General features: G+C 47.0%; 1 protein-coding gene across 1 annotated transcript; it reads left to right on the plus strand.

Annotated features, from left to right (window-relative positions):
- The first annotated feature begins 875 nt into the window (after positions 1-875).
- Positions 876-13,694, plus strand: LOC119214298 (GDNF family receptor alpha-1). Its single transcript, XM_062560378.1, has 7 exons — positions 876-1,144; positions 1,783-1,955; positions 3,136-3,245; positions 3,894-4,028; positions 8,110-8,291; positions 11,904-11,951; positions 13,283-13,694. Exons 1-7 carry the CDS (start codon positions 926-928, stop codon positions 13,421-13,423), a joined length of 1,008 nt encoding a protein of 335 aa, XP_062416362.1. The 5' UTR covers positions 876-925; the 3' UTR covers positions 13,424-13,694.
- The last annotated feature ends 2,211 nt before the right edge of the window (positions 13,695-15,905 follow it).

Below are 15,905 nucleotides of genomic sequence, written 5' to 3' on the forward strand. Positions count from 1 at the left end.
ACAAGCGCGTCGGCAAACAAAAAATGACTGTTTTGAGATAAAAAAATATATATACATAACTTTTCAAATCCTCTTCTAGAGGTACATCATGTAAGGCCCAAGTATTATTTATAATGTCTATTTCTCTTTGTCCTTTTCCCGCTTTTAATTGGTGCTCGTTAGACAGGGAAATAAATGCTGTTTGTCACAAAAAAAATATATATATATATAATATATATATATATACAGTATATAATATATATAGGAGGGCCATAAGGATTTGGAGATGTTAATTGATGGCGGATCAAGGAGAGAACACGGGCAATTAGTGCACACTGACGGATGAGCAATGCACAGGAGACAGGATGACTGCAAGAACCAGCACACACACACACACACACACACACAGGATGGACCATAAAAACACACATTCATATCAAACGACACACAGATACAGACAGAAGAATGTGTTATCTTTAAAAACAACCCTTTTGAGCTGCTGCCTCTCTTTCATATCTCTCTCCGCTGTGACCAGACGGTTGAATTGCTTTTGTTTGGCGGCGATGGGATCTGTAGACGTGGTCCATGTGGGCTGTGTGGAGCTCCACTTGGGTCTTTGAGGCAGTTGAAGAGAGCGAATATATGTTTCTTTTTTACATAAACCCAGATCTTTAGCGGGGCTTGGTCCTCAGGCTGGAATATTAACTAAAGGCAAAGCAGCTCAAACTCGACTCCACCGGGTCCTTGAGGGGCCTCCGACGCCCCGCTTTCACAATGACTGATTAGTAAGTTGACAAAAGTGAAAATGAGGAGAAATGAATGATATTCTAAAGGTCTACTTCTTCTTCTTGACATTCCTCAGTGGATGGAATCAGGGGTCACGAGGACGATCCAGTTGTTATCACGTCTCCGCGATCCACGCTCCGTGCAGAGGCCAACCAACCTGATGACTTGTCCGATATTTGTCCCCCTTTCCCGGGCTTTAGGTGAACCCGCAGTGGCCAGAGGGAATAACTGTCTGAACGCTGCCAAGGCCTGCAACCTGAACGACACGTGCAAGAAGTACCGCTCGGCCTACATCAGCCCGTGCACCAGCCGCGTCTCCACCGCCGAGGTCTGCAACAAGAGGAAGTGCCACAAGGCCCTGCGGCAGTTCTTTGACAAGGCAAGGCGATGAAAACAGAGGCCCGGTGTCTGATTGGAAGCGTCGTACGAGTTCAATATGAAAACAAATATTCACCCGGGCTTTTTTTGGTGCAGGTTTTTTTTTTTTTTTCTTTCTTTCGTTTGCAGCGGCAAGCTTCCACATGGGTTCAAACGGCTGAGTTGTTTTTTCGCTGTGGTTGTGATTACAAGCCGGCTCCCGCCATGTCCCTTTGGGATCCCGGGCCCCCTTCCAGCCAGCGACGACATGAATCGATAGAAAACTACAAAGATTGCATGACACTGTTAATCTTGTTCTGATTGTGTGTGATTTTTTTTTCAAAGCAGAGAACTTGAAGTTTTCTTTGTGTTGGAGATAAAACCAGAATGACATTCTTCGATTGAAGCCAAATTGTTTTCGCTAGAACCCGTTTACTATCTATTGCGTGTCATTAAACTCTAACATTAGAATGTGTTCATGTGGTGATTAGACTGAAGCAATTTAATAATGCACGAGAGACATTTTTAATGTAATGATTATTTGATAGAAATGGTCAAATTTGCAGCTACCAGAGACTTGAACCTGCACAACGTCGACTGATGAGTTTCGCGTCAGGATCAGTTTTGGGGGGGGTTTTAACGCTGCGTCTGGCCGCACAGGTCCCCCCGAAGCACAGCTACGGCATGCTGTACTGCTCGTGCCCGGTCAGCGACCAGACGGCGTGTTCCGAACGCAGGCGTCAGACCATCGTGCCCGTCTGCTCGTACGAAGAGAAGCAGAAACCCAACTGCCTCGAACTGCAGGCCTCCTGCAAGACCAACTACATCTGCAGGTAGGGAAAGCGCATTCTCCGAAATGTTGGTTTCTTGTGTTGTGGGGCCTTGTTTTTTGGTGAGATTGTGAATCGGGGAACACAGAGCAAAGGGGCCCAATCAGGTGCACACTGTGCACGTCATGGTTTATGAATAATGGCTTCATCCCCAGAACTGGAAAGTTAAACCAAGCATGTAAAAAAATGAAGCCGACACCGAAGTGACCGCAGTCCCCGAAACGACCACTCGAGGCTTCCTATTTGAGTCGATCTGTGCTAAAAGCCGGACGACTCACTTTATGTCTCTACAAGCAAAACTGTGATCAGAACACCATCTATTTGCACTCATTCCCTGGAGATTTACGCTAATCCTGAGCTAGCGTTGACATTGTTCAAACAAGTCTTAACCCATAAGACTTCATTGTGTCCTTCGGTGGTCACTGCAGCCAGCGTCACCAGCAGAAAGACAACTGACCACTGGGATTCAGTGGAAGCATGTGACATCATATGTGGGCTCCATGTGGCCTCGGGTCTCCGTCCTCCGCTTTGCAGCAGTGGATTCAAACTGCAACTTTCTTTTGTTGTTGTCGTTGTTGTTTTTCTGCTCGGGGCTGAACAACAGGTCTCACTGCGCCGCAGCTTCCTCCCGGTCCATTTGTCGGTTGGCACAGATAGATTAGAGCGCAGCGGCAGAGACTGTGAGTGCATGAGTGTGTGTGTGTGTGTGTGTGTGTGTGTGTGTGTGTGTGTGTGTTTTAGTCCACGTCATTCAGATGAACAGTTGTTGGCTGGAAAGTGCAACGGTTAACCAGCTAGAAGGAATGGTCCGACACGATGATGATGTTGGATTTGAAAGATGACATTGGAAGGTTTTTTTTTGTTTGTCGTGCCCCCCCCCCCACGTATGGAGAATTCCTCAAGAATCCAAAACCCCAAAAGTTCAATTTCACAGGCGCTGCCTCGGCGGTAGGAGTGAGAACAATCATTGGCGGAGGCGGTAAATGAAATAGAACAGACTTTTGGGGGGGGGGGGGCTTGCCTTTAGCCTCGTTCATTACAGGACAGTACTGCAGCCGCCCCCCCCCCCTCCCTTATTAAGAAGGCTAATTGCATCGAGAGGAATTTGGACCTGCCACTCGGCTGCGCGTTCCAACTGCTCCTTCTGGCTCTGAAGCGGCTGCTGGTTGTGTTTGCGCTGCAGGTCACGACTGGCCGACTTCTTCGTCAACTGCCAGCCGGAGCCGCGCTCGCTGTCGGGCTGCCTGAAGGAGAACTACGCCGACTGCCTGCTGTCCTACTCCGGTCTGATTGGTGAGCGCGCTGCGGCGGTACCGGGCGGCTGAGTCCCAGCGTTTAGCCTCTGTGGACGGGTTGGTTTTCTTAATGGCCAAAGTAGGTTAAAAAAAAAAAAATGTAGATGTGTAAATGAAGAAATACTGCAAGGGAAACACTATGGATGATCTCCGAGTAGATCTGTTCCCAGATCTCAGCAAACCAAAAGTTTTGAAAAAAAAAGATGGCCGACCCCCAGAATTCCTTTAATCCCATCCTCGTTGGGTCTTTGGACTGAGCCGAAACCTTCCACTCACATCCCACTGTGTTCCCACAACTGTCGGCAATCCCTCCTCGCTCAGTCACTTAACCCCCCCCCCCCCCCCCCCCTCATTCGCTGCACCGCGGATCCAAAGAGGGCCCGGTTTCTGGAGCGCAGCCAGCGCCGGAGAACAATCCGTCGTGAAAAATCACTGACTGAAGCTATTTACTCTCCCTCGCAAAGAGAAAGCCTATTGCTCCCCCCCCCCCCCCCCTCCCCCCCCCCCCCCCCCCCCCGCCGCAGAAACTCCCCCTCGCCGCGTTACCCGTGTTCACATGGAGGGAGGGTTGTGTGGGGTGTGGGGGGGTGGAGGGGTGACTCGAAAAAGAAACAAACGAATGAATTGTTCCATCCCCCTGCTGCAGGAACCGTGATGACTCCCAACTACCTGCGCTCGCCCAAAATCAGCGTCTCGCCGTACTGCGACTGCAGCAACAGCGGCAACAACAAGGACGAGTGCGACAAGCTGACCGAGTTCTTCACGGAGAACACCTGCCTCCGTGAGTCCGGCCCTCTGCTCCTCTGCAGCCCTTCTTCTTCTTTTTTTTTGGGGGGGGGGGGGGGGGGGGTTTCACTTCCCATCTGCATCCGTCAGCTCTGCTCCTCTTTTATCCCGTCTTTTCCCTTTCTTGTCTCTCCATATCACCAAATATATCCCTTTGCCCGGGCTTGCATTGTTATGCCTCTGCATTGTAGAGGAACCGGCTGTCTAAATAAGCGCGCGTGTGTGTGTGTGTGTGTGTGTGTGTGTGTGTGTGTGTGCGTGCGTGCCCAAAAGCTCTAGCAGGAGTCCTGCTCCAGTTCTTTGACAGAAAGCCGCTTTTTTTTTTTTAATACAGCCCTCTTACATAACCACTTTAATTAACAACCCACCTCAAACACACACACACACACACACACATTACCGGCCACGATGCATGAGTTGCAGCACATTTCACCGCGCTGTGGGGATAAGAGAGAGGGATTCATTGCATGTTTCCCTGTAATCGGAGCTTATTCTGCTCCTTTTGCTCTTGCTCTACACTCGTGTCAGTCAGCCGGCTGCTCTCCTCCGCAACACAGTTTAAGTGTAATGCAATTCCTCATCGATCCCCCCCGGGTGGAGGTCAGAACACGGGGCCACGGCGAGAGTCTCAATGTCCCCCGGAGCGGGATGGATGTTTGGTCAAAAGGGGGGGTTCGCTGGAATCTAGTGGACTGCTGGAGTGCATGTCTGAAATCTTTGGCCCTTTTTCCTTGGAGACATGTAAAGAGTAAAAGAGATACTGAAGCCACCAGAGATATTGTGCTTTTGATCTCGTTTGACTTTGTTTTATTTGCCAACATAACTGTGAGGGGGTGGAAGGCCTTAATATCTGCCCGTGGTCGGAGTGGTGTGCCTCTCTCTGGCCTTTTGTCCCTTCTCTTGGACAGTTTTCTCTCCTCGAGCAAAGAACCCGAGTGAGAAAAAAAAGAAAAGTACCACACTCAAAGCCCAAAGAGACTCAATCCTGTTGTAATCAAGTGTTATAACACATTCACCTCTCTCTCTGCACAAAGTGCACCCCTGCCTTTTAAACGAACCAATTGGGCCTTTAATTGATGACGCAATCAAACACCTGGGCCAATCAGCCAATCAGCCAACTGGTCAACGCGTGCTCGCATGTGTGGATTCGTGACATGACCACCGTTTGATTCCACTATCAACGTGTGTTAAATATCTATTTTGGGGGATTTGTTCAGTGTAGGGGCAAAAGGGGAGGTAACTTATTACTGAGTTCTCCTTTGGGCTCATCCCGTCTCCGTGTCCTCCTTTCATTCGCTGCCTCTTTGTGCTCTCATTAAGCTCGCTCAGCAGTAACTGGAACTGACAACCCTGAAGACCCTGACACACACACACACACACACACCGGTCACAGGGTCACGAGAGAAACTACAGAAAGAGAGAATATGGAAAGACTGAGAGGACTTATACTGCACTTTAGATGGTGTATTCTTTAGATGGGAGATCTGCTCTTTTACATTTACATCCTCATTTATTGGCTATTATTGGCAATAGTGGGACGTTATTGGCTAAGGTCCCACAAAACAAGTTTTCCCATTTTATTTTTGAATACTTTTGGGGGCTGGAGGTGCTACAAAGATTCAGTAATTCAAAAAGCATTAGTGAGAACAATTGTCCCATCTTGTCATTTGCCGCGCAGCTTCTCGTGGTCCTTAATGTGCAATAATATTCCTAAATATATGAAACGCCTTTTCCAATATGATGCCTCCCCTCCGTATCCAGGATCCGGTGTGAATATGCAAAGGTCACCGCATTGCAGCAAACCACGTAAAGTGAGATGAAGTGGTGAGGAATAACACCCGCTGCAGGAGAAGGTTTCACACGCGCTCATTTCGTCGAAGGGGGAGATGGATTTGGTTCGTGTGGACTTTTTAAGGACCGGTTTCTAGACCTTCAATGTGAGGGAGACGGCTTCCCTTTTTTTAAAAAAGTGGGGGCATTTGTTGCGGTCATCGCCCCTTAAAAAGCTCTCTTGGATGGGTGGGACCTCCTTTTTTTTTTTTAGGCTTGGTGATACTCGCCCCCATCTGGGTTTCCCGATGTGCTGATGTCGTCCTTTTCCCGGGTCATGTGACGCGAGCGGCCACTCCCAGGAGTGCTTTCACTTTAAATAATGGAGACTGGAGGCCTGTGCATGCTCTCAACTCCTTTCCTCGCCCCCTCTCCTCGCCTCCTGCCCCCCCCCCCCCCCCTCCCCCACGGGATAAACAAGCAGAGGAGGGACGAGTCAAGGTATCAAGCAATTAACGAAATGAGACTGGCTCGACAGCGGCTTCCATCGCGGTCACAACAATTTGGGGAGGACAATGAATCCGTGAACGCGGCGCTACGAAGGACAGCGTCTCGGTGTCGTTTTTTTTGTAATTCCAAAACAAAAGGGAAGCGAACCCACGTGGACGTCCGACAGACTGAGACTTCATTTGAGACGCCGACACTCTTGCACACACACACACACACACACAGGACTTGAGCCCGAGGTGAGGAGACAGAGGAGCCCATCAGCTCTCACAATACGCTCATCAGCCGCCTGCCGCCTGGGCGCAAAGCTGACAGCAACACAATCACACACACACACACACACACCAGCAAGAATTAGATAAGCTCATGAGAAAGGTGGCACGCACTGTCAGAATGACTTAATTTTTGCTGATTATTGCATCTTAGATACAAATGCTGCACCTCTATTTTTTTTCCCTACAATATAAAATTAAGTAATTGTTTGTTTGAGGGAAGTGATTTATTGTGCATGTTATGCTGCATGTGCTTTAATCCCTTCCTGCTAAACCCACGGGCTTATTTAGGCTTCCACACATATAGGAATGCACAAAAATATATGGACAGAGAGAAAGAGGAGAGAAGGAGAGATGTTTTGGGTGAATCCAGCACAGCAGATGAAGTAATGGAGTTTCCGGATCTACTCAGTTTGGAGATTAATAGTCCCGCTGATTAAATGTGCCGAGTGGAACTAACTCAAAGGTCCTTTTGGGGGAAGAGTACATTTTTGCAGGAGCCACTTCCGCAGGGGGGAGGAGGGGCCACGGTAAAACCCTAGAGTCACAGCGACAGGAATGTTCTCTGATCTACTGACTCCATGTTTAGGGAGCAACCTCATCCCCCTCCCCCTCTGTTATTAACCTCTGAAAGAAAAGATGTTTTATTTTGATAGGATGCAAATTGCATCTTGTGACGCTGCGTTTTTTTTCGATGTATTGATGCATTCGCTTATTTTGGAAGGCTTTTATGCACACAAAACGCTCTGAAATATTGTTGTGTATTATCTCTACTATTTAGTATTTTTAAGCAATACGCCGAGTGCATTTGATGGTGCACGCCTGCGTTCACTTACCCATAGGCCTTTGCATGTTTCATTGGGGTTATAGAGTCGTTATGCAGATCAGCTCTTCTTTCCTTTGCGTCGGTACCAGGGTCATAATTCACTGTTTAGAGGGAAGATTATCATTACATTCAAACCTGAGCTCTGTGAAGCTCATCTTTCCTGTGATGTGTGTGTGTGTCTCTTTACGTCAAAGCCACAGAACGCTATTAATAGGGCCACTAATGCACTGTAATGGCAAACAGCCAGCCTCAGCACTCGGCTTTCTAAATGAGTGGTTGATTTATATTGCGGGGGGGGGGGGGGGGGGGGGGGGGGTGATAACAAAACTTAAGTATCTTCTAACTCGCCTTTAATTGTGCTTTAGGCCGCTGCAACACAACGCTTTATTCTAACATGCGGACCGCCACGATAACATCCGGCTTTTTGCTGGAGGAACCTGCTTGTGATTACTAAGCAAGTCATTCAGTTTGCGGGCTTTTGAAAAAACAAATTATTTTCCAAGTCAAGAGTCATCAGGTGATTTTGTTGGGAGCTTTAAATATAACTTCTTGTTTGTTTGAATCACTGCAAGCGGTTGTTAGCTCTCAGTAACAATGTTACCCCCCCCCCCCCCCAGCATGAGCATGTTGATTATTTCCCGACTCGCCTCACGTCCACCACCAGGTAAAAAATGTCCTTCCGCCACTCCCCCCCTCCGCAGGCAACGCCATCCAGGCCTTTGGGAACGGGACGGATGTGGGGGTGTGGCAGCCCATGTCCCCCGTCCAGACCACCACCTCCACCACCACCCCCTCCCAGAGGAGCCGCGAGCGCAACCCCAACACCGTGGACAACACCATCAACACGGACCCTGGCATCTACCACTTCTGTGGCAGCCTTCAGGTAAGACGCACACACACACACACACACACACACAAACAGACACACACACACACACACACACACGCGGACTGTGTTCACAGGCTTAAGTGTTCCAGTCAGTCTGGGACAGAGATGATCCCACATTATGGAAACATTTCTAAAACTGCCGTGGAATGAAAGATTTAACAGATGGATAAAGTTGCTGAATGATTTTTATCTCACCTGCTGATATTCTCATCCTCCCCCCCCCCACCCCACCCCCCCCCCCTGTTTGTTCATCTGCTGCCTCCTCCCTCTCGTCTTACTTTTCTTGTCATTACCCAATACGTCAGGTCATATCACGTCAGGGATCTTAAATATAGTGGCTTTTTACACAATAAACTCAAGTAAGTCCTAAGTGCTTAAACCCATACAAATGCATGAAAAGCAGATTCAAACCAACAACCAGGTGGAAGCTCTACTAACTGCGTGGTGGTGAAAAACCACTAAATAAAAAAAAAAACACTGTAGTGAAAATTTCGTGAAAAGTTCAATTTTGATTACACAAGCAATGAGGACAAATAACTTTGTCAAAAAGTTTGGTCTTGTGTGTACAATGGGTCGGGGCGCCTTACACAGGGCTGTATGACGGCGAAATGCATCTAATGTCCGTCCCGGTTCCTCCTCCTTCGTCCGTGGACCCGCTCGAAAAAAAGAAGAAAAAAAACTGAGTTCAAGTTATTGTTTATCCAAGGAAATCCTCTGGGCAATTTCTAATGTCATTTCAATTCGCAAGCTAGAAATCCTCAGTAGAATACTGTAGAATTTGCCTTTGTATATTCAGGAGATCATTTACAACTCTTAATTTAACACTTTAACACTTTTACCTCCGTTTTGGTCCCCACCGGCTCCCGAGCACATGTCTGTTTACCAGCTGGATGCAGACTTGTTGTTATGATGCTGTGTGATGTCACTGGAAACAGGCTTGTTAAGGGGAGTAATATTCACCGAGACCAAGATGCCAAATAAAAAAAAGTCGCAATTTGCTATTGTAAAAGGCATTTTATTATTTATTTCAACTTTTTTTTTTTTAAATACGTATTTGCAGGCGGACCGCCCTGCCAGTTTAATTCAGACTTACACTGTAGACAGATGCAATTAACATACAAATACACACAAGTGGCGACGCGCTGAGTGGCTGACACACACACACACACACACACACACAGAGTAGGCCCCGCTCTGAGAGCACGTCGAGGACACGCTAACAGGAGTCGAGTTAAAGCGCCTCGCTCACAGCGCAGTGAGGTTTGGATTCAGTGCAGGATCCCGTGAGGCAGCACCAAGGCCGCCTGTGATGTCGCGATGTCGAACCGGAGGGGGACGGGCCTTTCGCGAAGATGGACTCCAGTCCTGTCATTGTCCCCCCCCCCCCCCCCCTCCTCCTCCTCCTTTCCCACGCAGAGTAATAACCGACTTGTTGACACGTTGAGCTCAAAGCTCGGTACCTTCGCACCGTCTGTTTACTCTTCTTTCTCTTCTTCGCTGCTTCTTATTTAAATGTTTAAGGGGAAAGTAAAAAAAAAAAAAAAAACAGGAATGTTTTTACTTTCCATCACACAACCGAGTCGCCCCCCCCCCCCTCCCCCGCAGCGGATAAAACAACTTACGCACACGCATGCAGGACTGGGTAGACACACACACACAGTCTGCATGCCCCTGGGCCCCATCAGCCTGTTCCTTTGAATAACGTCCAATCCCAAAGAGGCAGGAAGCGCCCTGGACAAATATGCAAATCTCCCTCATGCTAATGTGACTTTTCAGAACGAGCAGGTATTACGCAAACGCACGTGGACCTACGGCACGAGTACACATTTCCATTTGTTGACACACAAATCTTTGTGAATCTGCAGTCGTAAAGTACGTATTTTGGCTTTGTTCTACACACCCATCCATCCATCCATCCATCCAAGTGTGCATCCGTCTCCTAAGCACAGCTGGATGTGGAACGGGGGGTTGGATCCCCCCCCCCCCCCTGCAGACGGGGGCAGGAGGTAGCAAGTGATGCAGATGCAGCATTGGTTCCATAGGAATGAAGACTGATCAACACTCCCCGTAAAAGTCCGCCTGCAGATTTGCCCGAATTGGTTTGTTTTGAATCATGGCGGCGCCGCGGCGGCAGTAAAAGCATTAGCGGCGGCAGATGGAGCGCCGCTCCCTGATGGAACCCACGTTCTCTAAGATGCACTCGCGTATCATTTGCATCTCCAAATGCGTTGCTGTTAAAATACTCTGCCGATGCCCTCGGGGATCCGAGGCTGGAGCAACAAGCTGTAAAAAAGTGGAAATGTCATAATGATCTAAAAAGCTGCGCCTCCAAAAAAACCACGAGTGTCGACGCAGGCGGGAACTCGCCAAGTGTTTAATCATCGTCGTCGGGTTTTTTTGTTTTTCGACCGAAAGTCACGCCGCGGTTTATAGGGCGTCATCCCACTTGAGCTTTCTTCGTTTCCCCCCTCAAAGAGCCGAATGGAGAAGATCTTCTCTCAGTACACACTGAGCGCCACAAAGCTCCCGGCCAGATGCCCTGTTTACTAAATACAGAAGCGGAATTTAGCAGAGACGCTGATTACGAGACCTGCGCTGCAAATCAGCCAATCAGCTCCTTCGTGGGCTCGCAATCAACACGAGACGCACTGGAGGCTGAAACAGAATGAGAAATAGTGATGTCATCTCCGAACAAAGGCCATGTTTACTTCAGTTAATGACCTGATTGCACACGCGTTCCTTATATGTTTTAAAATGGATTTATGAGGCATCGAACACTCAATTACAATAAGGTACATCCTTAGACCATAGTCTACATATATCATGTAACAATGTAGTTTCATTTGATTATATAGACTATGCTTGAATAATGACATTCATACACATTCTTTTAGGTTAGAAGTAAAAGGCGTTCGGGACCATCACCATTATGTGTTACTTCACGCATATTAACCAGACCTCAACTACTGAGTGCAAAAAGCCAGTGTCGGTTCCTTTGAACCCTGAACGGTTCTCAAAGCTTAACCTTTAATTAGTATTAAACGCCTAAACTGATGCAGACCTCAAACGCTGACTACTGAAGTCCGGGTTGGTGTCTTTGAGCCCTTACGCTTCATTTTCTCAAATCTTAACCTTAAAGCGGTTTCAGATAACTGAACGCGTTCGGACCTTTTATTGAGTGAGAAATCAAAGTCGCGGTTCGACTGTTCAGAAGTTCAGAGGGAGGGAGACGCTCAACGGGCTCCAAGGTCGTTAAAGCTTCTTCTTCTTCCTCCTCCTCCTCTTCCTCCAATCTGTGTCTGCGATCAGAGCCTTCACGAAGGTCCACATTCAGTGTGCGTTCGAAGGCTGTTGTGTGTGTGTGTCTGTGTGTGTTTGTACCTGTTGTGTCAACTTATTGACGGAAAAAGCTCAGTGCGATTGAATCGTCGCAGATTGTTCCATCGATTGGGAAGTTTTCGTGAAACCTTGTAAAATGAAACATGCAAACACACCGGTTTCCCCTTCAGACCTTTATTAGCATGTAATCCACTCACCATGTAGATTTTGGACCTTCTGGGTCGTAACACGGAGCGACTCTCTCTCTCTCTCTGTTTTCTGTTGCAGGCTCAGAAATTGAAGTCCAACTCGACTGCTGATGGAGTCTTCTGCGTGGTGAGTGTGATCGAATGAATGAATGAATGAATGAATGAATGAATGAGATGTTTCTGATTACAAACAGGCAGCTCGTTGGTTCCAACGCACAACAGAACTTTGAAGGCACCCATTTGAGTGAAGGTTAGACGAGTTTTGAGGAATGTTCCTCCTCAGCTGAGACCAGGACTCTGTTCACCAAAAAAAAAAACACACACAAACGATTTAGAAATGTCTCGCGATATCAAACAATCACAAAGTGTCACCTGACCTCGGTGTTGGAAGTCCACCGCCCTCCCGCTGAGTGTGATTGCCACGGCCTGCTTTTTTTTTTTTTGGTGAACTCCTGGTCTTTGTAGTTCCTTTGAGGCTCAAATGGGATTGTTGCTTATCTGGTGGCTTTTAAAGTTCACCGGAAATGTCATTGTACAATAATAAGGCGCCGTTATGCACTGGAGTGACATTTAATGGAGGCGGGGACACGTCTGGAGGAGATGACCCCGCCGTTAGCTTGCAGCTGTATTAGCAAGCAAATACACACATGTGGACTTATGGTGGCTCATGCAAATGCACACACACACACACACACACAGATCTTTCCTTATCACTGCAAAATTTTAATTATGAAAACAACCCTTTGGATTTTCTACTGTGTCAGACAAGATGAACACGCTTAAGAGTATCATAGGCGTTATTACTGAATTAAACAGCCTTGAATGGTGCCAAAATTTGCATGCTTGAAGCAAACTGCGACTTAAAGTCCGATTCATGTCCCAGCGGGTACGACGTGCCGGCATCGTTCTCCAATGGGCGATGCAGGAAAGATAAATATCTGAATACCTAAAACGTGACAACGGCCTTTAATGTTCAAAATGCTTGGAAGCATTTGATGGAATTTTAGCCTTTTTTTGGGGGGGTCGTCGTTGATCAAACTGCCTCGAATAAGATGCCAGTGTCCGCTGTGCAAAGGATCCAGAGGTACCTGCTATTTTCTGGTATCCGGACCAGAAACAAACGTGTGAAACGAGTTGCCTTTAAAAAAAAAAAAACATATTTTCCAAGACCTTTATGTGTGTGATGCTGTGTGTGATGCTCCAAGGCAACTGTTTGCCTTCATAAACTACATATATTAAATATATATATTTGCCTGAATAAGAATAAATGAAGTGCACACAAATAGTCATGTCTAAAAGTTAAAGTTGGTGCCGAGTGATCCAAAACAAAGGACAGCTGGGGTTTCACAGGGTTTCCATAGAAACGGCAGGTTGCCAACACACCTGCTCCTACGGGCCTTTGCGCCTCTGTCATTCCACTCCGGACTGTGCTCCTGAACCCCGTCTCCTCCTCCCCAGGACCCTCAGATAGACGACCAGAGCGCGTCCAACGCCATCCCCAGGAACTCGGCCGCCGCCCCGACCTCTCTGCTGCCCCCGCTGCTCTGGCTGTGGTACTGCGTCCTGCCGGCGGCGCTCTCCTCGCCCGGCGCCTTGTAGCCTCGCCGCCACCACCAAACACCCACGGACTGACGCACACACATTTGTACAAAAGCCAGCGCAAGAAATTATAGTCTTTCTTCTCCGTGATGACCTGTTTTACTTTTGTTTCCCTCTCAAGTCTCTCTTTCTTTTCTTTTTTTTGACTGCTACTTTGTGTTCTTTGAGAGTTTCATGGTTTCTTTTTGCATTGCAGCTGTGGTCCACATGTGTCCAACCCGGTTCGGCCGCGTCTTCCCGTTTCGGGTTCGTTGATAAAAATAAAAAAAAGGGAGGTGGGGGGGAGGGGGAGGGGGGAGAGTCGTCACCCACGTCTGTTTGTGTGTTGAAGCTATTGGTGGGATCTTTTGCTCCAAAAGTCACAGTCAGTTCAGTGATGGCTACATGGTGTCACCCGGGTGGTCAGTAAACCGTCTTCACTGTAGGCCGCTGGCAAAAGCACACAGGCAAAGACCCACAAACACACACACCGCACATTTTCACACATTCAGACACACACTCACACACACACACAGAGAAACGGAGAGGCACGTGATTTCTACTGCGCTTTGTGGAGGGATCCCTCCATGTCGACCTTTTGTTTTGAAGCGTTTGTGACGCGTGTCACTGGCTGCTGTGAAGGTGACACCTGGCTCACCTGGGGGCCTGAAGGTCTCATTTCGATTGAGTCCCGTCTACCTGGCTCGTTTTAGTGGTTGATTGGACGCCGTCGTTCCTCACAAACCTCATAGGAAAGACGCTTCCTTCGCCGTTTGACTGACAGGAGCATTCGTGACGCGCTGCTTGGGTTTATGTAGCTTCTCGAAAACATGATTAATGTATAGTAGAACTGAAACGTTATTTACCGAGCATTAACATGGTATATGCACTGTATGTACTTGGCTGAAACTATAAATTGGACAAATAACTGTCTGATATTCTATTCCAGAGCATTGTGAGCTATTTTGACATCCTCATAAAACCGTTTTGTTTTTTTACAACTTAAGTGTGTATTTCTTCTATGTACATGACTATGGAATATTATTGCATCTGAGAAAGAGGACATCAATGTATCTCTCCTATTGTAGTTATAAAAGACTGTATCTCCCATATTGTTTTGTACTATTGCCCCATTTATGATGTTGCTTAAATATAGTATTGAGTTCTTGCCTAAGACTTATTTTTCTATCTTCTGATCATTTTTGCTCTTTTGAGAAGGAGAAGTTAACGAGGTGGAGGGAGCACAGAGAGCTCATTCTTGAACGGTTCAACTTTTGAAGACTTTTCAGTGTTATTACCGTCGTCATCACTTTGGTTTTTACTGCTAAAATTATTATTATAACGTCGATTGATGCTAACGACCAATTCACTCGATCCTCCACCGTTTGATCACAAGTGGGAAAAGATTTCCACGAACTGAAGGTGTGAAGTTTGTGGAGAAATGTTAGTTTTGAGTTATTTCACCACAACAACTGACTGACTGGTTACATTTCTTAGAATGGTGTCTTACAAGACTTTGTATTTTCTTTCTTTGAATTTGAGTGTCACGTCTTCATTGGGATGTGAGATAACGTCTCTAGTGGAGGTCCAGTCTCTGAAGAGCTCCGCTGACATCAGAAGGCCTCACAACATGGGTCACGTCCTCCTGATGTCAGCTTCCCATTTTAAAGAAAAAAAAACAATTAAGATGTTGAATACGTTTGCTGTCGGCCTCCATCCCATCTGTTGTTTCAAAGTACCAAAAAACGGCTTTTTGGAGGCGCCATCCGGCATCGCTACTTCTTAGCTTGTGAAAATTTAAAATCTATTGTATAAAAGTTATGATTAAAAACTGTTAAATCACCCAGACTGTTTGTACGTGGTGTTATTTCACGGAGCAAAGAGGTGAAAAAAACGACTGATAAAACTTCACCAGTTGATGTCGTTGACCTCGGGTCGCCAAGCCAAGAGCAAAGATGAAGATGAAGACACCAGATGAAGAAAAGGGGCATCTGAACTTTTCAGGCTTTGCCAAGCGGACATGTGAGGGAATTCTGATCCTGGTCCCCCAAAATGTCAATACAATAACTCCTTCCTTCAAAGGAGGTGGGATGTTCCTTCATTCAGGATCCGCATCCAGTTTGTCCTTTTCGAACAAACCACAGGCTTGAAACTGCTGCCAATTTTTTTTTTTTTTGCTTTACAGCTTCAAAGTAAGAAAAAACCCCTCCACAGTGAGTTGGAGTATTTAAGGCCCAATAAGCAGCACATGCATTGTGGGTATAAACCCACCTTCCTTTTTCCTCTCAATTCAATCTATTCCCTACAAATACAAGATAAATTGTATTCAGTATACGATCAACCTATTGGCAAAAAGGGCTTTAACGTACGGCTATACAAGCATGTTGATGTTGTATCTTCATGATGAAAGTTAACAAATCTCACTATTTCATGAGGCTGTTTCCTCCGATGTGTTTTACCTCAAACTTTTCTTTTTTGCCCACTTGTTTCTGCTCTAATGAGA

Source organism: Pungitius pungitius, unplaced genomic scaffold (genome assembly GCF_949316345.1).
Source record: "Pungitius pungitius unplaced genomic scaffold, fPunPun2.1 scaffold_96, whole genome shotgun sequence".
In the NCBI taxonomy this organism is placed as follows: Eukaryota; Metazoa; Chordata; class Actinopteri; order Perciformes; family Gasterosteidae; genus Pungitius; species Pungitius pungitius.